The sequence below is a fragment of the Thunnus thynnus genome, chromosome 5, assembly GCF_963924715.1.
Source record: "Thunnus thynnus chromosome 5, fThuThy2.1, whole genome shotgun sequence".
NCBI lineage: Eukaryota > Metazoa > Chordata > Actinopteri > Scombriformes > Scombridae > Thunnus > Thunnus thynnus.
In genome coordinates, this window is record NC_089521.1 from 11375632 (window position 1) to 11396452 (window position 20821).

At 41.0% G+C, this 20821-nt stretch overlaps 1 protein-coding gene across 3 annotated transcripts in view; it reads left to right on the forward strand.

The window, feature by feature from the left end:
• cry1b (cryptochrome circadian regulator 1b) overlaps positions 1 to 20821 on the forward strand; it is a 40292-nt gene that overhangs the window by 7722 nt on the left and 11749 nt on the right. Inside the window, exons 1-2 of one of the 3 annotated variants that reach the window (XM_067589211.1) lie at positions 18394 to 19011; positions 19537 to 19703. The exons of 1 other annotated variant lie outside the window; for it this stretch is intronic. In XM_067589211.1, coding sequence (XP_067445312.1) covers positions 18910 to 19011; positions 19537 to 19703 — 269 coding nt within the window. In that variant the 5' untranslated portion in view covers positions 18394 to 18909. Of the gene's footprint in view, positions 1 to 18393; positions 19012 to 19417; positions 19704 to 20821 lie in introns of those variants that run through there. One more of the 3 variants, XM_067589212.1, reaches the window with a different exon arrangement.

The following is a 20821-nucleotide window of genomic DNA, read 5'->3' on the forward strand; positions in this document are numbered from 1 at the left end:
ATCAAGTTGAGTAAATCAAGGCACTACGGGCTGTGTAAGCAGGTCCACTCAACAGGGCAAATAAGTAAATATTTACAAATATACAGGTTCAGGATCTATGCAAACGTGAACTACCATCCTCAGTCAGCATCCTCATGGATGATCTCACCCCACATGTTCACAAGTGCTGCACAGATTCGGAGGATTTTGTCCATTTTGTGTGCCAGGTTGATGGGAACAGTCTGGGAGATTATTTTGAACACCTTGAGCCTCCTGATGACTCCACATGTATGTGGACATTTGCAATCCTCCTTGTGCTTGTGACATCCTCGTCAGACAACTGCCCTCTTTTCTGAGTGAATGCAGGTTAACTCTTCTCTCGAACAACAAATCTCTGATAGTAAAACCTCTGTCTGCCATCTCTTCATCACCAGGACGCAGGTACTCAAGAAAGCCAGACTCCTGAGTAATGAACTTGTCGCTACATCTGCCTCCATAAGCAGGAGAAATGAACATAACAAGTCCACACGGGGCAACAGCAACTAAATACTTAAGAGTATTACTGGAATAATAATGGCTGTATGATTGGCCTCTGGAGTCAAGATTATGTGGTTTCTGCAGCGTGGTCTCAGTGCAGTCGATGATGCAGGTTGTGTTGGGGAACCTCTCCCTGAAGCACTGAGGCATTGTGCTCTGGATTGTCTCCTGTGGCAGCCAAGGAATATAAATCCTCATGTGCTCCTCCATTGTGTCTATCCAGTAGAAGAGGATCCTACTCACTACCCCCTGGGACACAGCAAAGCTTTCTGAAAGATCACCCTGGAATAAATTCAACTTCAACTTCATCATGGTCATCAATATTTGATCTGTTATGTGCATTTTAAAGTTTGCTTTGTAGAACTGCTGAAGATATTTAACATGATTAAAAAAAGACGGTGAGAGAAAGGCCTGTGTATAACAAAGAGCTAGTGTCATTCTTCAGGATGGCATGGGCAATGGGTTCTTCTCCACCACATTGTGCTTCCCTGTCACATACAAGTTTCTTATTTTCTCCTGATGAGTAGCTGTGATCCATCAGCGCCTGAACCTCCCACTGGGTGTCAGCATCTTTACGCTGTGGTGTCACTGACAGTGGACCAGTCTGGTCAACCTCAGCATCACAGTGCCTGTCATCTGCCAAACATAAGACCACCACCAGTTTAGCATACAACATAAAACATACCCAGACTATTTACAAGTAATTTAACACACCAGAAGCTAATATCTACTACATTTTGCATATGCCCTGTGCTAGCAGTGATGAGCATTATACAGTATAATTTATCTTAAAGACAGTTTGCTGGACAAGCTTTGTATGAGATGATATATTAACTGTCATTAGGGGCGCCAACTGACACTAAGTTACTTTTAAGAGTTAACATTAGCTAGCTTAGAAAACGTTAACTGTTAGCCATTCAAATGTCCGTTACCTGCGGCTGTCGATCTCTTGACAAGACCTTGGAGTTTTAATTGGGGCTTCGTAGCCCAGCCACCTCTCTGGTATCGGGTGGTCTTCCATGGGTCTTTTGTCAACAAAATGGAAAGAACAAACATACGGTCGCTTAGGTGGTTTCTTCAAATTATAAGCTTTTAACCACCGGCGAAGGAATTCCTCGTTCTTCGGAGGTGGATGAAGGTCGTAGGGTGCCTCGCATCCACACTCAGCTCTCGTATGCGGTCGATGTTCAAAACACTCCTCCTCCAAGAAAATCTTTCGTTTGTACCAGTTGTTATGGCACCCCCTGACTGCACAAACAATTCTGGTTTTCCTCGAAGCCATCATTCAATTCAATTCAGTTTATTGATATAATGCCAGATCCTAAAAAAAAGTTGTGGTTGTCCAAAGAGTTGTGTTAGCTGCTGCTGTGAAAAGAGAGTTAATGTTAGCTAGCCAACGACCGGAAGTGCCTGACTGGAAGTCTTGCACAAAAAAAGGTAAAATGGCCACAGCCGTATTTCTGTTGAAAATAAGGTGGATAATGTAGTGGTTCTCATCCATTTTGATGAGTGCTCCCTAAAATCAAAGGAATGCCTTTTTTGAAATTGTGTAGTTTACCAGAATAGCAATTTCTTTAGTGTAGCTATTGATCTTTTTATGTTATTTATATTGTGTATTATAAGTTGGCAGATTCGAGTAATTCAGCCCCCCCCCCCACTCCTCTGCTCTCCTTTGTGTGTCCATGTTTTTTGGACTCAAAAACTTAAGAAAGAAAGGCTCCAGGGACCTTAGCTACCTTTATCGATTTGGAGGAGACTTTTGATTCTGAAGAACCAAATATCTCTTTTTCTGAAAAAATATGTGGGCTCAGATCGCTAATTGAGAGACATTTTGCATTGTTTTGTTTAAAACTTCAAGAAAAGCACATTCTCCCCAAAACTATTTGGCATACTATTACTCATTAGGTGAAAACATTGATTGAACTTTTTAATGAACAATCTAGAGACCTTCTACAGTTCTGTTTTGAAGAAGCAAATATTGAGATTGTCATTCAAACTTGAAGTCCTTGGTTAAAGACAACCTCTTTGGGAAATGTTTTGATGTTATTGTGTTGGACTATCAGTTTGTGAGATACTGTATAAGAGAGTTTGGGTTAATTGAACCAGTCAAGTATTTACTTGGATATGACTCAACAGGAAGAAAAGAGACTTTCCAGTACATTCCTATTTTGGAAGTTTTGGAAAAATATTCTCAAGAGATGATGTTTTTCATTATGTTGTGGAGGACACAGTTTTTGAAACACTTCAAGACTTCACAGATGGATTAATTTTTCAACAGCATGCTTTTTTTTAAATGCTCTGAGACACAGTTGAGGCTCCATTTATATACTGATGAATTTTAAATTGTAAATTGTTTGGGATCCAAAAAGCAGATTCACAAAATTGTGCAAGTGTCTACTTTGTTCTTGGAAATATCATTCCAGTCTTCAAAATATACATGTGGCTGTACTTGTTGGAAACTGATGGTTTCAGAAGTATGGTTATGAGCCAATTTTGCATCCTCTTCTTTGTGACCTTTGTGAACTTCAGTGCCGTGGTGTATCAGTTGACTTTGAGGACCAGTCCCGTGTTCTCAAAGGCTCTGTGACTTCCATTTGTGCTGATAATTTATCAGCCCATTCTTTGGCTGGCTTCAATACTTGTTTTAGTCGGCGACGGATCTGCCGGTTCTGTCTGTTCCATCACAGCGATATTGGTAACAAAACTGAGGAAAGTGAGTGTATTCTCCGGACTCCTGACACACACCATAGACATTTACAAGTGCCAGATGGTAGATCTTTGTATGGTGTTACTGGACGCTGCCCTTTTGATAAACTGCCTCATTTTGAGGTTACTCAATCCTTTCTGCCTGACTTGATGCATGATACTCTTGAAGGGGTCATTCCACAGGTCCTGAAATTAGTCTTGCTAAAGCTTAGCCATGAAAGACTGCTAACACTACAACAGTTTAATGACCAGCTACAACAGTTCCTTTGGACAAAACGATGTCACTCACAGGCCTGTTTTACTGAAGCCATCTGCTCTGCAGCAAAGTGTCATCCCAGAAAAAGCAGTTGAAAAACTGACCCTTTTTCAACTCTTACCTCTTTTAATTGGAAGCTTCGTCCCTCAGGAAAACACTTACTGGGGTCTCTATTTGCTATTTAGATCTATATGTGACATAGTTCTTGCACCTGTGATCAAAACAAGTTGGCTGAGTTCACTGTCTGCTCTCATCACAGAATTTCTGTAGTTTTCAGAAGCTTTTTCTTTGAGAAATTCACCCCAAAGATTCACTTTCTGGTTCACTATCCTCGATTAATCAAACAGCACGGTCCACTGAGAGCACATTGGTATCTCACATACGAGGCCAAATTCGTGTACTTTAAATGCCTTTCATCAATTGTAAACAACTACCAGAATATTGCGAAGACTCTGGCAAGGCGCTATCAAATGCGCCAGTGCTGGGAAGCACAATCAACTGGAAACCTTGGTTCGGAGGATGTCCCATACTCTTTAATAGAATCTAATAGAATTTAATCTTTGTGTGCACTACCCTCTGAGCTTAGAGAGATTATTGCAGAGGACACAGCTGAATTGAGCGAGACGCTTTGGAAAACTAAACAACTACTGTACGACAGTCAAATACACCACTGGAGACTTCTTAATCTTTTACCTTGTGCATGCTGAGGAAATCCAAGTTTTTTTAAAATAAGTTATACACATTGTGAAGTACTGCAGTCAGTGGAAATTGTGTGGAAGACTCAACAAAACTTGGTGCTACTCTGAGCATGTGCATGTTTACGGTGTCCAATCAACAACTCAATGGTTGGCCATTACACCTGGGGAGGAAACTGACTTCCACGCCCTTGATGCATACACGGATCAAGAAGACAACCTGTGCATCACACTGCTTCATCAGCCTGTGAGATATACTAAGTTATTTGCAACTTCAAATTGATTTAAAATTAATAATCTGTTTGATTGCAGTGATGAACAGAATCAGAAAACACTTAAGTTACCAAGTATAAGTGCACTAGGAATTTGCTTTGATGTCAATGGCACATAATAGGGCTGTGCAAATATGTAAAGGAAAAGGTGTCCATTATCAGGGATTAGTGGATGAGGGGGAGTCCAATAAACGTTCTGTATGTAGGAATCAGAAATTCCTTCTCATTAGTGACATCTGTTGCCGTTAAATGTGGTGTAGTCAACATCCTGGTGCTCGCGCTGGCATGCTTGCGGTGTGAGACTATCGCAGGTGATGTCTTTTTCCTTGCTTACACTTCACATAATTACATTAAAGATCCCTAACGTTGTTTTGCACCGTGTTTCAGCAAAGCTGTTTAGGTGCGCTTGCTTGCTCACACAGACACACACACAGAGGCTTCTGCTGCACTGTGGCCGCTGACCAGTGAGAGCGAAACCACACTGCCCAACTCCTGCAAATATACGTTAATCAACCACCCAAACCTGACCCGACCTGCAAACCGACTTTTTGCAGGTAGGCCCAGTGAGCTGTGGCTGGGGATCAACGCGCTGTGTCTGGGGAGCAATGAGCTGTGGCTGGGGAGCAACATGCTGCGGTTTTGTTGTGAAATGTGTGCTTATTATGACCTTTAGACTACCAACAGGAAAAACAAAAGGGGTAAACTATGTTTTGCTATCGCTCTGGAGCTTGTTTTCTGCTCCTTTGTTGAGGAAATAATATTGTTTTAGCTGTGTGTGTTTGGGAGTGGGCAACTTGTCATTGGCTTACCTTACTCTGGAGTGACAGGCATTCCAGATAGTCATAGCCCTGCTAATGATAGCACTAGCGTTGACTTTGCTTTGCTGTAGGAAATGGGCATGTACTTTGACATGCAAGCCAAAAACTGCAGACTGACTGACTATAGTCGTGTTTATTTCATTATTATTATTTTATTAATATTATGATATCATTATTGACATGAATTTTATTGCTATCCTGTACTGAGATTATTTCAACGCCCAGCCCTAGTTGTGTTTATAGGTGAAGCAATGTTATGATCGCTATTTGGCCAAACAAGACTAAGCTGGAATGCAACCACGTTGCTTTCTCATTAAACACACAGACACTGTGTCGGTCTCCGGGAGACGGACAGTAGTAGGAAATCATGCCAGCTCCTCCTACCTTCTTGACTAGCTACACAGGTCTGTTGTGTAATGAAGAAACACAACAGGCAACACAACATGGGTGGGATACAATTGTCGAGTCGTGCCGTGCTGGTCAATGGAGGAAGTGCCATATGTTGAAATCTGTTGAATTTCGATTGTTTTTGCGTGTGAAGATGGATACAATTCAGGATTTGGAAATAATGGGGGCTTGAGGAAAAAATGCTGAAAATGCATCATATGCCCTTGAAAATCAATTAAAGGGGGGCAAAAAATGCCCTGAGAAAAAAGTTAACTTCAAACTCAGTTTGCGAGTGTATGTATTACTCATTTTCACTTACTCACTCACTCACACTCATTCTAATGTTAAAAACTCTTGACTAGTTCTTTATTTTGTTCAGAAAATCTAATGTAGGACTAAGCCTGTAGGCCAAAAGGAGACCTGCTTACAGGGCTGCAGTAAATGGCTATGGGCCAGAATATTTGTAAATCAGGACTCTCTTCCACAAAATTTAACATATTTTAAGCTTGTTGCAATATTTTGTATTTCTATATTGTATTTTTTGCAATATTTTGTATTTCTATATTGCATTTGTTGCAATATTTTGTATTTCTATATTGTATTTGTGGTAGTACTTTTTAAGGGCAATATATTGTTGTGTGTGTGTGTTTTTATATATTTATTTTTTCCCTGACTTGTTAGCATAGAATTTATTTGCTGAAAAAAAGAAATATAAAAGATTTAAAAGGATAATATATTGTTTCTCAGTAAGCATTTAGTACAGGATTCTTAATCTTTTAAGTCACCATTTGGTAATGTTGGGCCTCAAACCACGAGGTCACACAGAGAGGGCCTACATGTAACCTGTGAGGCCTGACCACGAGGTGCTTTGTTCCTTTGTTTCCCCTGAGACAAAGGAATAGCGCCTAAATGCTGCTTACAGACAATGGGAGTCCATTGCAAACTCCATTTCCAAGGATGCTTTGCAATTTTCACACCTCAGCAGGGAACAGTCAACATACAGCCTCATTGGCGGAGATGCTCCTGCACAGCGGAGCGTCCTGATGATGCAGCCATGACATCACCGCCCCTTTAAAAACTGAACGTGCCCTGAAGCACACGCCTTTCCCATGTCACTGAGCTAGGGGTAACTACCGTTCCTCTTTGAGTCAGCTGACTAAAGGGGGTACCCCACGCACGTGTTTTCCCCTCATCGAAGACTCCCCTCGCCGGACGAGACGAGATTTCGCCCGTGTTCACCCGAACACATTCCCGAATCCGACAGAGACCGCTGCTGCAACCAGCGTCCTCAGATAACGTCGGATAAAGCTTTGCTTCGTCTTTCCTTATCCACCATCAGACACGTGTGTTTTCCACAGAAGTGGGTGAGTGCGAGACGCCGTCCACCAGGCGCCGCCATCTTGCTTCTGTCTAACCAAGACACCGCCACATTTCTGCCATCCGGTTCTCACGCGACATGGCTTCCTCCCATAGTCACGTCCACGTTGCAGACCGACGACGTCATCATGTCAGGCCCCGTCACCATCTTGTTACATGCGCACACACACACGCATTCCCCTGCATGTGTCCAACCCTGTACATAGCTGTTGTGTTTTGTTTGGTAGGATTAGATTTTAGAATAGTTGTTTATTGAATGAAGCATTTGTTAACTTTGTTAATCTTACTAAATTTAATAAACACTGTTATATCTTTAAAGAGAAGTTCTTCTGTCATTATTGTGTGTAATATTGTGAAAAGTGGCTGATTGAGGGAGTCAGAGCTCGAATTCACCCTTCTTTGTTCACCTTTGAATGTTGATATCTCTCAGATATTAACATTCTAGGTGAACTCCTTTTATGAGACTACCTTGTTTGGTTATTGGTCCCGGTTTCCGGGTGGTGCCCCGTATTTGTTAATTCATATTAATAATTCTATTAATTGTTATAATTAGTTAATTATCCTTGATAATCCTCCTCCTCGGAGTCTGAGCCAGGTTCGCGGGGCACGCCGGGTCCCTCCGGCGCTGAGAGGTTCTTTTGAGCCATCCTTAGAGTCCAGAGCAAAAATAAATAAATGAATGAATAAAACTAAAAATAGCGTCGTTCTCCTGATGCGGTCTCTTTGTCCTCTCATCCTCTTCTTCCCCTCTCCTCCTCTTTCTTCATACTCACCTCTCACTGCCGATGCAGTCGCTATGCATCCTCTCACACTCCTCGTCCTCGGAGTCCAGCGCTAAAAAAAAAAGAAAACTAAATAAATAAAGAAAGAAAGAAATAATTAAATAAATAAATAAAAATTTTAAAAAAGAATAAAAAAAATATATACATAAAGTCAAAAAGTAAAGACAATACGTAAAAAGAATAAAGAGAAAAAGACTGCGCCGCGGTCTCTTTGTCCTTTCGTTCTCCTTTCATCTCCTACCTTTCCCAGAGCCTTCTGACTCTGGCTTGCTGATGTGTGAGCTGGTCTGTTTTATTCAAGGGGTGGGACATAGTTGAGGGTTGAGAGAGCTCGGTCGGACAATTCATGCTTGCTCAGTGAGTCAGAGGAGGAAGCTGGGAGTTGTGTGTGTGTGTGTGTGTGTGTGTGTGTGTGTGTGTGTGTGTGAGTGTGAGTGTGAGTGTGAGTGAGGGAAACTGTGAGGGAGAGGACGCAGAGGAGAAAAAAGAAGCAGGACGAAGGGAAGGAAGACTTAGACTTAGAAATTTCAAGTATCCAGTAGCAGCATACACACATGACAAAAATAAACATTAAATACACCTGAAAAACAAGACAAAAAAAAATGCTCTTAAGGACTGAAAAAGAAAAATATTATACAATAAAAAAAGAATAGAAAAAACTATATGGTCCCTTGAGGAGATTGAACTGTGGTACATTATGTATGCAAAAGAGTTTACCAAGTCTGTTTGTGTGGCTCGGTAGGGATAATAGTCTGTCACTGAACACACTCCTCTGGAGTGGATGGAGTGCACTTTCTCCAGTGTCCTCCTCTCCACGCCACTGTGACCGGAGGATCCAGCTCTGTGCCCACAACAGAGCCAGCCCCCCTCACCAGTCTGTTCAGTCGTGCCAAGTCCCTCTTCTCGCTGTTTTCTCCCCAGCACACTACAGCATAGAGGAAAGACCCGACGCCGACGGGGAGGAACGGGACGTGCCTGTGAGGGGAACGGTGAGGGAGAGGTCACGGAGGAGGAGAAGAAGAAGAAGGAAAGGAAGGAAAGGAGCGACCTCGCGTCGGGTCACGGAGACACGATGCTTACGGGGAGGAACGGGGGCGTGTACGTGAGGGGAACGGCGACGGAGAGGACATAGAGGAGAAGAAGCGGCAACGTCGGGTCACGGAGACCTGATGCTTACGGGGGGAGGAACGAGGGCGCGTGAAGGTAACAAGAGAGACAGTGAGAAGAAGAAGAAGAAAAGGGAGACCGCGGGGACAGAGTCCAGCCTCGTCTGCCGCTGAGACGCTCCAATTCTCTCAGCCCCGGCAGCAACGGTGGCGGCGGCAGCCTCATCCCCTGTACAGAAGAGTTCCGCTGGGATGACGGCTTCAACGACGCTCAGACGATCCAGGTCTGCTCGCACCTCGTCAGCATGTGCGACACCATACAGAGATGGTCCCGACGAAATTTACAGAACTGACTAAAGTGATGTGTGTTAGTTTTTTTTTGTGTGTGTGACCTTTTGTTACGATGACAACAAAGAAAAGGATAACTAAAATAAAGTAGTGGCTCTGTGATACGAAGTGTTTGTGTCATCATTTCCTTTATTCTGTTTCTTACTCTGTTCCTATTATTCAAAAAAACCAAAAGATAACTGTTTCAAGAATCACAAACGTCATGCACAACGCGAACTCCTACTGCACGCACCCAGGCACGTACATACGTATGCACACACAAAGGGACGTTATCAGCCGCCGGGTCACCTCCACCCAGAGGACAATGCTAGGGCTACAATAAAGTAGCGGCTCTGTGATATGAAGTGTTTGTGTCACCTTTTTCCTTTATTCTTTTTTTTTGTTTTTCTTACTTTCTTCCTATTACTCAAAAAAAAAAGATAACCGCTTCAAGAATCACAAATGTCACGCGCAACGGGAAATCCTACGGCACGCACGCGCACACAAAGGGACGTTTTCGGCCGCCGGGTCACCTCGACCCAGAGGACAACGCGAGGGCTACAATAAAGCGGCTCTGCGATCTCACTCAAAGGGACGTTTTCGGCCGCCGGGTCACCTCGACCCAGAGGACAACGCGAGGGCTACAATAAAGCGGCTCTGTGATATGAAGTGTTTGTGTCATCTTTTTTTTCCTTTATTCTTTTTTTCTTACTTTCTTCCTATTATTCAAAAACAACCGCTTCAAGAATCACAAATGTCATGTGCACGACATATCCTACTGCACACACGCACAAAGGGACGTTTTCGGCCACCGGGTCACCTTGACCTAGAGGACAACACGAGGGTTAATTATTTTTCCCAAATGTTCACGAACACCCATCCCGTATTCATTTGATCAGGTTTTCAGGAAGATCCAACACTCTTTTCATTTTCGCGATTTTTTTGAGTGATCCCCGGCCCTTACTCGTTTTACCCGATTTCCAATCTTACTAATTTGACCCATTTCTCCATTAACACCCATCCCGCACTCATTGTAACAGGTTTTCAGGAAGATCTGACTCTATTTCCATTCTCGCCCCTTTTCTGCCATTTTTCCGGTAACCCCCGGCCCTTATTCGTTTTATCCATTTAATGGCCGACACCCAATCTTACTAATTTTACCCATTTCACCATTAAAACCCACCCCATATTCACTTTATCACATTTTGGGGAAGATCTCACTCTCTTTTCATTTTCGCCATTTTTCGGCCCTTTTTCGGGCAACCCCCGACCCTTGCTCGTTTTACCCATTTTTCGGCTGTCACCCAGTCTTAATAATTTTACCCATTTCTTCATGAACACTGTTGGGCTGTGGCTATAAGTTTGGCTATCAGCAATAATTAATGATTATCGAAGATAATTAATTATTAAAATCAATAAAATTATTAATAAGAATTAATAACGGGGCACCACCCTGGACTCAGGGAAAAAGATAGCCAATTCAAAGTGTACTAATCTATGAATTTGGGACTTTGATTAATAATTAATTTAATAACTGTAAACAAAATCACCATATCAATAGCTAGTTATGGTTGAAGGATTTGGAGTTCTTTACAGAGCAGGGGTTGGCAAAACTCATTCTTGTGCAACATTAAAACAGACAACAGGTATATCCAAAAGCATTTATTTAACAAAAGGGGCGCCAAACTAGGTTTTAACCTCTTAACTGTGTGGTTCTCTATTCAAGGCCAATTGGTGTATGCTAAAGGTGCCAGGTTAAAATGAGGTTAGTTGCATGCAAGGCCTAGTTACTGGATGCAACATGTGTTAAGCATGCTAACATTAACCTAGCGGTGTGGCTATGCAGTAACCTGACTATAGGCAACAAGGACATCACAAAGAGCTTGTCACACCACACATGAGGAGTCGACTGGAAGGCTGCCCCCAACTGCAAACCCCGATTATTGAAGCAATGGAAAGGTGTGGGGTGACAAAAGCCACAACCCAGCCACAGGAAAGAAGCAGACAGGGCCAACCAAAGAGAAAGAGGTGTCAGATCTGCCTGAGTAACAAAAATCGCAAAGTCAACAATAGGTGTGGGAAATGCAATGTACCTGTGTGCAATGATCACAGCCAGAAACAGGTAGTTTGTCTGAACTGCAAACAGTGATGAGACAAGAAGGCAAAACAGGGAAAAGAGAGAGGAACTGTCAATGACTGGACAGTTACACACACACATACACACAATAGATGTTCACATTTTTCTATTGCTCTTCTGAGTAATTTTCTTTTTCAAAAATGTTAAAAAGTGAAAAATAAAGATATTTCAAACATGAAATCATTCGTGTGGTCCTAAATATAATACTAAACATTATACAAGTGATTATTCTTAACCAAAATGACAAAAATGGCATAAAAACACATTGATTCTAATATGGGTCATTTTTGACCCACTATGGAAGAGTGTAGGGTCCAGTCACTCGTGCATCTAAGGGTTAAAGACTTGTTAGGGCAGCTTGATAATAAGGAATTGCAATAATCCAGCCTAGAAGTAACAAATGGGTGGACTAGTTTTTCTGCATCTTTTTGGGACAGGGTGTGCCTGATTTTTGCGATATTACATAAGTGAAAAAAGGCAGTCTTTGAAATTTGATTTATGTGGGAGTAATAGTACATATCCTGATCAAAGATAACTCCCAGATTCCTTACGGTGGTGCTGGAGGCCATGGTAATGCCATCAAGAGTAGCTATATCATTAGATAATGTGTTTCTAAGGTGTTTAGGGCCAAGCACAATAACTTCAGTTTTATCTGAGTTTTGTAGTAGAAAATTGCAGGTCATCCATGTCTTTAAGGCATGCCTGGAGTTTGTTTAAGTGATTGGTTTCATCTGGCTTCATTGATAAATATAATTGGGTATCATCTGCATAACAATGAAAATTTATGGAGTGTTTCCTAATAATATTACCTAAAGGAAGCATATACAAGATGAATAGTATTGGTCCAAGTACAGAACCTTGTGGAACTCCGTGTCTAACTTTTGCCTTCATGGAGGATTCATCATTAACATGTACAAACTGAAATTGGTCTGATAAATAGGACTTAAATCAGCTTAATGCAGTTCCTTTAATGCCAATTAAATGTTCCAGTCTCTGCAAAAGGATTTGATGGTCAAATGTGTTGAATGTGGCACTAAGATCTAACAGGACAAGTATGGAGACAAATCCTTTGTCCAATGCAGTTAGGAGGTCATTTGTGATTTTCACCAGTGCATCATAGTACTCTGTGCTATGATGTGCTCTAAATCCTGACTGGAAATCCTCAAATAAACTATTGTTATGTAGAAAGTCACATAACTGATTAGAAACTGCTTTCTCAATGATCTTAGAGAGAAATGGAAGGTTAGATATAGGTCTATAATGGGCTAAAATGCCTGAATCAAGAGTAGGCTTCTTAAGAAGAGGTTTAATTGCGGCTACTTTAAAAGACTGTGGCACATGGCCTGTTACTAAAGACAGATTGATCATATCTAGTGAAGAAGCGCTAACTAAGGGTAAGGCTTCCTTAAGCAACCTAGTTGGGATGGGGTCTAAGAGACAGGTTGATGGTTTAGCTGAACAAATCATTGAAGTTAGTTCAGGAAAGTCAACTGGAGAAAAACAGTCCAAATATATGTCAGGATTTACAGCTGTTTCTAAGGTGCCTGTGTTTGGGGAGGAATCAGTGCCTGTTGAGGGCAGGAGGTGGTGAATTTTGCCTCTAATAGTTAGAATTTTGTCATTAAAGAAGCTCATAAAGTCATTGCTACTGAGAGCTATAGGAATACATGGATCAATAGAGTTATGACTCTTTGTCAGCCTGGCCAAAAGGAACCTAGGGCTGTTTTTATTCTCCTCTATTAATGCTGAGTAATAGGCGGCTCTGGCATTACAGAGGGCCCTCCTATATGTTTTAAGACTATCTTGCCAGACTAAGCGAGATTCTTCCACTTTGGTGGAACGCCAAATCCTTTCAAATTTTCGCAATCTTTGCTTTAATTTGCGGGTTTGGGAGTTTAGAGTTTGTGAGAGCTAACCTCCTATGTTTTATTATCTTCCTTTTTAAGGGGGTGATGGAGTTGAGTGTTATTCGTAATGAGCCTGCAGCACTATAAACAAGATTATCAAGTTGGGAGGGACTTAAGTTAACATAAGAGTCCTCTGTAGTATTGAGACATGGCATTGAATTCAGTATTGATGGAATTGCTTCCTTAAATTTAGCTACTTACTATCAGATAGACATCTAGTGAAGACGTTTTTGTCTAATGGTGTGTAATCCAGTAATAGGAATTCAAAAGTTATTAAGTAATCGTCTGATAAAATAGGATTTTGTGGAAAAATTATTAAATGTTAAATTTCAATCCCATAAATCAGAACAAGGTCGAGGGTGTGGTTAAGACAGTGGGATTATTAGTGGGATTATTTACACACTGAGAGAAGCCAATTGAGTCTAACAATGAGATAAAGGCAGTGCTAAGACTATCATTATCAACATCCACATGAATACTAAAATCACCTACTATAATTACTTTATCTGTACTAAGGACTAAGTTTGATAAAAACTCAGAGAATTCAGGTAGGAATTCAGAGTATGGGTCAGGAGGACGGTACACTAAAACAAATAGAACTGGCTGTAAAGTTTTCCAGGTTGGGTGAGAGATATTAAGAACAAGGCTTTCAAATGAGTTATAATTAAATTTAGGTCTAGGGTTGATGATTAGGCTTGAGTTGAAAATGGCTGCAACTCCACCTCCTTAGCCAGTGTCTCGAGGAATGTGAGTATTAATATGACTGCAGGGAGTGGATTCATTTAGGCTAACATATTCTTCATGACACAGCCAGGTTTCAGTAAGACAAAATAAATCAATATGATGATCTGAGATTTAATCGTTTACTAATACGGCTTTAGATGACAGATCTAATGTTCAAGAGTCCACATTTAATTATCTTATTTTGTTGTACTATTGCAGTAGTGGTTTCAATTTTTATTAGATTTTTATGAATGAATCCTCTTCTGTTTACTTTGGATTTAATTGATTTAAGTGGTTGGGTGACAGACACAGTTTCTATGTGGTTTTGGGTGGGTAACTGCTCTAATGGAAGCGCAGAGAAGCGTGTAGGACTGCAGCTCTGCCTCCTGATCTCAACTCTGGGTTGTCATGGTTTTGGTCTACTAATAAACTTGGCCATATTTGTAGATATGAAAGCAGCTCCATCCAGAGTGGGATGTATGCTGTCTCTCCTAATCAGACCAAGTCTTCCCCAGAAAGTCTGCCAATTATCTATGAAGCCCACATTGTTTGCTGGACACCACCTCGACAGCCAGCGGTAGAATTGTGACATGCGGCTATACATGTCATCACTAGTCAGATTTGGCAGGGGCCCAGACAAAACTACGGAGTCCGACATTGTTTTTGCATATGTACACACCGACTCAACATTAATTTTGGTGACCTCCGATTGGCATAATCGGGAGTCGTTACCGCCGACATGGATGACAATCGTACCATATTTACGTTTATCCTTAGCCAGCAGTTTTAAATTTGATTCTATGTCGCCCACTCTGGCCCCAGGAATACATTCAACTATGGCTGCTGATGTTGCTAACTTCATGTTTCTGACTATGGAGCTGCCAATAAGCAGAGTTGGTTTCTCAGCAGGTGTGTTGCTGAGTGGGGAGAACCTGTTAGAAACATGAACTGGTTGGAGGTGAACCGTGGGCTTCTGCTTAGGGCTATGCTTCCTTCGGACAGTCACTCAGCCACCCTGGCTTCCTGGCCGCTCGGGAACCACCGGGAGAGTAGGAGCTACACTAGGTTGGCCCGCACCGGATTCTGGGGGCATGGCTAACCACATTAGCTACTAATTGTTTTTCCATGGTGCGGAGCCGCGCTTTGAATTCACTGAGCCTCGCCTTTTCATTTTACCCATTTTTCGAATAACCCCCCCCCCCCCACTTTACCCAATTTTGGAGTAACAACCCCCCCCCCCCCAACTCATTTTAGCCATTTTTCGACTAACACCCAATCTTACTAATTTCACCCATGTCTCGATTAACACCAACCCCATGGTACCTCTAATGGTTCTATATAGCACCATTTGACAAATATGCTATATAGCACCAAAAAAGGTTCCCCTATGATTACGAGACATAGAACCACTTTTGGGTACTACTTAGCACCATTTTTGTTGAAGCAATATAGTGCTATATGGCACCACTAATTATTCTATGTAGCACCATTTGGCAAAAGTGCTATATAGCACCAAAAACGGTTCCCCTATCAGTAAAAGCCAAAGAACCACTCTTAGTGCTATTCAGCACCATTTTTTTAGTGTGTGGTTTGGTAATGAAATTCTATTTTTTTTAAAAAGGCATCTTCCCCGACAACTGCAAGACTTTCCTTTTTTATGTTATTGATAATACATTTTCAACAGCTATGTATAGCTGAAATCATACACTACAAACATGTGATGCATGTGCATATCAGTATGTACAATGTCTGTGTTGTGCTGGAAAGATATCGAAATACAGTCAAATGACAACATGAAAGAAAAAACGCGTTTCTCCAACATTGAGTTATAGTAGTTTGTCTCCCTGCTCTGAATGTGCACGGTGTAAACAGAATAATATCTTTGTATATCAAAGAGCACCACAAAGATTTAAACAACGTAAATGCAGCAGGATGAGAGAAGTCAGAAACAGCTGACAAACCTTGCTGGATAAGCTGATAATATGAGTGAGAGGGGGGGACTCACAGATCACAGAGCATCTGTATTCGTGAGATATTTTAGGAAATTAGGCAGAAAGTCAGTAGTGATGTGGCTGACTTGGACGGGATATGATAGGATATGTCCACCTCCAATTAACCATGTTCTTTGTCTCCTGGTATTGTCACACAATTTGCGTGTGACTAAGAGGAGAGGACAGGGAAAAGGGGGCATTGTTGAGAGCAGGTCCTATAATTATAGTGGATAATGAACAGAGAAAATGTGAGACCTGGCTCCAGAACATTAGTGTCCTCTTCCAGCAGGTTCAGCGAGGATAAAAGAGAAAGAAAATAGAGAGATGATTTTAAAATTAAGTTAATTTATTTTCAGTAACCTCAGATGACTTCATAATTTCTCCATTCTTTGAGGAGAGCGGCTGTAATGTTGGGCACCAAAGAAATTTGGAGAATTAATGCCTTTAAAATTAAAGTGGTTAAATCAGGTTTTGAAACGACCCTTGAAGGTCTTTTATAGTCCTGGAGGATAATTTAATATCACAGTTTTGTGACTATGTTGGGTGCAAATTAGCCTCTCCAGCTGACGGACTGCTTTCATCAAACTTAATTTAGAGGGAGCAGCATGTCAGAGGGAGCAGCATGTCAGAGGGAGCAGAACACAGAATGAGGTAATTTTAAAAAAAGTGATTTTATGGCAAACCTTATATTTTCTTGTTAAAATCAGGTGCCTCAAGCATGTAAAAACCTTTAAACAATTCCTGGTTAACACTGCCATCTAGTGACCTTTTGCAAGGCTAAACAGAATGACTTGTTTTCTCCTGTATATTACAGTGAAGTTGGAAAAAAGTTATCTTAACGCAGCCTGATTCAATTACTTGTTAATCGTGTAGTGTAACCAGGTCCTTGAGCAATCATAATAAACTAATCACTGTAATTCTTTAGCTTGAAAAATGCATACTATAGATAAAATTGGCTTTTGGTAGAAGTGAAAAGTAAGGAAAGGTTCATAGTGAACTAGCATTCAGTACTAGCCAAAAGTTGGACACAAAAGTTTGTATGTTTGAAAAAATGTCACCAAACATCGGTCAGTAATTCAAAGTTCTTGTACAGTAAGATATCCTGAACTAACCACTTTAACTACATGATGCTGGAAAGCCAGGGTATGCCCTAAGACACAGTGTGTTTTGGATTAGGCAAATCCACTATAATTTACTCAAGAAGTGACGGATGTATGTTGAGGGAACACTAGGCCACAAAGGCAGTTTCTGAAGCTGCCGAACAAGGCAGCTGGTTTGCGTTAGAAAGCTGCAGAAACACATCTCATGACAATGCCAGGAGTTATTATGGATTAGCCACAGAACAGACTTTACTGCCTTACATTAAGCTTGCAGTTTAGCTCTTATGACCTTGGTTTCTGAATCACTGAGCAGGATGTTTTAAACGGGTAGATCAGTTTTACCATTAATATAGCACACAGAATACAATAGAAACAGAAATGTAAGGTGTAATGTTCTGAATACATTGAAAGCCTTTATAGGTAGATATTCACTACAATAATAGATATACTGTATGACTTAACAGGCCTGGGTTCATGGCAATAATATATTTTGACATCCTGCTCCAGGGGGATACAGTATCAGCACAGTGTGTTCTTTGCTCTTAGACGGGCATTTCTGTGTGATATGAGATAGTAGGAGAGAAAATTCGCATATAATCACAAAAGTGATTATATTAGAAAATAGCTAACTGTAGGCCTACTTAAAATCAAACTTTCATTGTGGAGTAGAAACAAGTTTGGTAAACGATGCTTTTAGACTATTTAAGTTACACAAAAAATGCATTAATGTATGCCACAATTATGACAAACAATACAATGGATTTCTATCAGTAATGCTGGTTTGTCATGCTGTACGTTTACAATGTTAGTTAAAGTTCAACTTACATTTGAATTCACAGTTGAATTTTCAATTTTTCCATAGTCATACAAATCTCTTAAGCTGAACAGCACAGACTGGAAGTGTATAGAGACAAATCTAAGAACTGAACTCATATGACACAATGGCAACACCTATGTAATGCTTATTTTACTGGTATATGCAAGCAAGGCCACGTTGTTTGAGTCACAGCTGTAAGTACAAAAGTCAGATAAAACTCATTATTTCTAACAATGATAGATTACAGGCACTGGACAAAATAAATTGTCACTGATAATCAACTTAAGGTTCTGACACAGATTTTCACCTCAGGAATACAGCTGGGTTTGTTGACATATAACTAGAATATTAACAATAACAAGAATAACAACAACAGCTCAATGTAATTTATGATCTAAGGAGTATTTCCTCAATGTAAAACTGAAACTGTAATTTACATGTTTTTTTATTTTGTTTTGTTTCATAAGTGTTGTAACTAATCTTATTTGTCGCAGACGACAATAATCTTATATGATTAAATATTCGCTACAGTAGAATTAATATCACAGTTCACTTTTATGTAATTTTAAGTGCATGACATTGTTTTCGGATTATCGCTGCTAGAAGCGGGCGGGGTTGCATAACTGCGACCAAACGTATAGTTGCAGTGTGAGCGGTGCGGACTGTGCAACAAATCGAACACACCCTCTCCTCGCCGCGCGGCATGTGCCCATCCGGGTACTTCTAGCTTTTACTACATAACTCTATCCAAAACCTCTGATGAGCTGCTTGTAGTTGAAATGTTTAGGGTTTTTTTAAATTCTGACCTCCAAAATTGGACCCTGTCACAAAACATCTGGAGAATTTGACCGAATATCAACGTTTGGATTATTTAAAACAACCGTAGATGACGTGTCAGCAGGGGTTGGACAGCACGTTAAGGAAACGTGATGGAGGAACGGTTGCATAAGGGTTTATTCTGACCAATCAGAGCGTGCCATTCCTCCCTGCGTATGCCTGTGGGAGGAGATATGTTGATACAGAAAGGACGTCTTGCATGGCCGGAGAGTTTACATGGCGTGACTATCAATTTATACTCAATGTTTAACGTGTTGGTGAGTACATTTTTCAATTACAATTAGTCTAACATTTGCGTTTGGAAACTACTCGGAAAGCTTTGCGTGTTTCTACTTTTGGTGAGCTTGTAGCTTTATTACACCGCGACTCATGCGATAGCAAAATAACAGTTCAAACATCGCAGCTGCTTGAAAACGTCTTTTTCCGGAATTCATCTTCGTGTAATGTGTTCACTTCGTCGTTGCTACTAATCAAGACAAGTGCCGAGTTGCTGTTTTTCTTTTCTTTTTTTCTTTTTGCGTCTGCTGTGGTTACCTGCAGTCCACACATGCGGCCGCTGCTGGTCAAGAGACCCAACTCTGTGGATATATTCATGGAGCAAGGTTAAAGTTACACCAACCCCACAAATCCAGCGACCTGCTTAAAAAACTGTTTGGTCCTCAGGTGTGAATGGACACCTGACTATTCTGCTGCCAAACAACGCAAGAGGGCGCCTTTTTGTTGTTTGTTGGGGGAACCCTTCCCTCTTTTTGACCCCACCTGGGATAATTAACTAATTTAAGGCAGGCGAAATGGTGGTCAACACCATTCATTGGTTCAGGAAGGGACTGCGGCTGCACGACAACCCCTCTCTGAGGGACTCCATCCCGGGGGCGGACACCCTGCGCTGCATCTACATCCTGGACCCCTGGTTCGCCGGGTCCTCCAACGTGGGCATCAACAGGTGGAGGTAAGTGAGTAGGACAGGATGTCAGGATGTTGAAAGATGTGAGTGACAGATGGGTGGAGATTATGTATCAATACTGAAAATCAAAATCCAATGAAACCCCAATTAAATTCTTACTGATGACCTATCCAATCATCTCCCACTTCCACTGACGTCACAACCTACCTGCCAATGCAGATGTGCCATATGTTAGCATTTTGATTTAATTCTCTTCAGCTGATTTGCACATTTCTAAATACTGGCAAATTTGAAAGTAACTCACCTGTAAAAGACAACTTACTCTATGGTCGCTTTATAGGAAAATGTATGTAACATGCATATGGTGTGTTTCCAGTTGTCAAAAAACTATGGACATAATTCAGGTCATCTACAATGCATGATTGCACTTCTTTAATAACCATTGCTTTATCAATACTGTTGTATCTTAGAATAAATTAAATCCACTATAGAGGATGTAATTGTCATTAGAGAATTAGGACAGCACTACAAAATGCAGAGCAACATCTGTGAACACACTCTGTGTATTGTAATAGTAATACTATGTTGTAATAGTATTGTGATCCACCATGTTGAAGTTGCCATGGTCACTCCCCCCTGTGTTGCAAGCATGCATCAAAAGCATGGGGGTGGGGGATATTGTGAATAATGGTTGTATAGATTAAAAAAGAATACTTTCTAAATAACATTAACTAAGCACAGAGTTTTCAGAATGAAATCTGCAATAAGAACAGAATTTTTTTTTTTACAAACCTGTCCATAGACAACCACAATTTATTAATTTGAAATCCTTGTGATTTCAACTAGACTGACACATCTTGCTTTAAAATAGGACCAGGTGTTTAACGTGCCTTTAGGCTTTGCATCATTTTACTCTCCACATGCACATGCATATATCAGGAAACAACATTTTTGTCCACAGACCTCTGATCTGTCCACTCTGTTGCACCAAGCGCTGTATACTCTGATGGCTGTTGCTCTTTCAAGAATTGTTTGCTTTCCTCCTCATGTCATTGCACTCCTCATTTATTGCAGCCAGAACAGGCAAGATTTGCTACTCAGTTGTGGTTTGGGTGGTTGCACCATGAAAAAAACAGGCATCAATTCATCCTTGTATTAGTAGG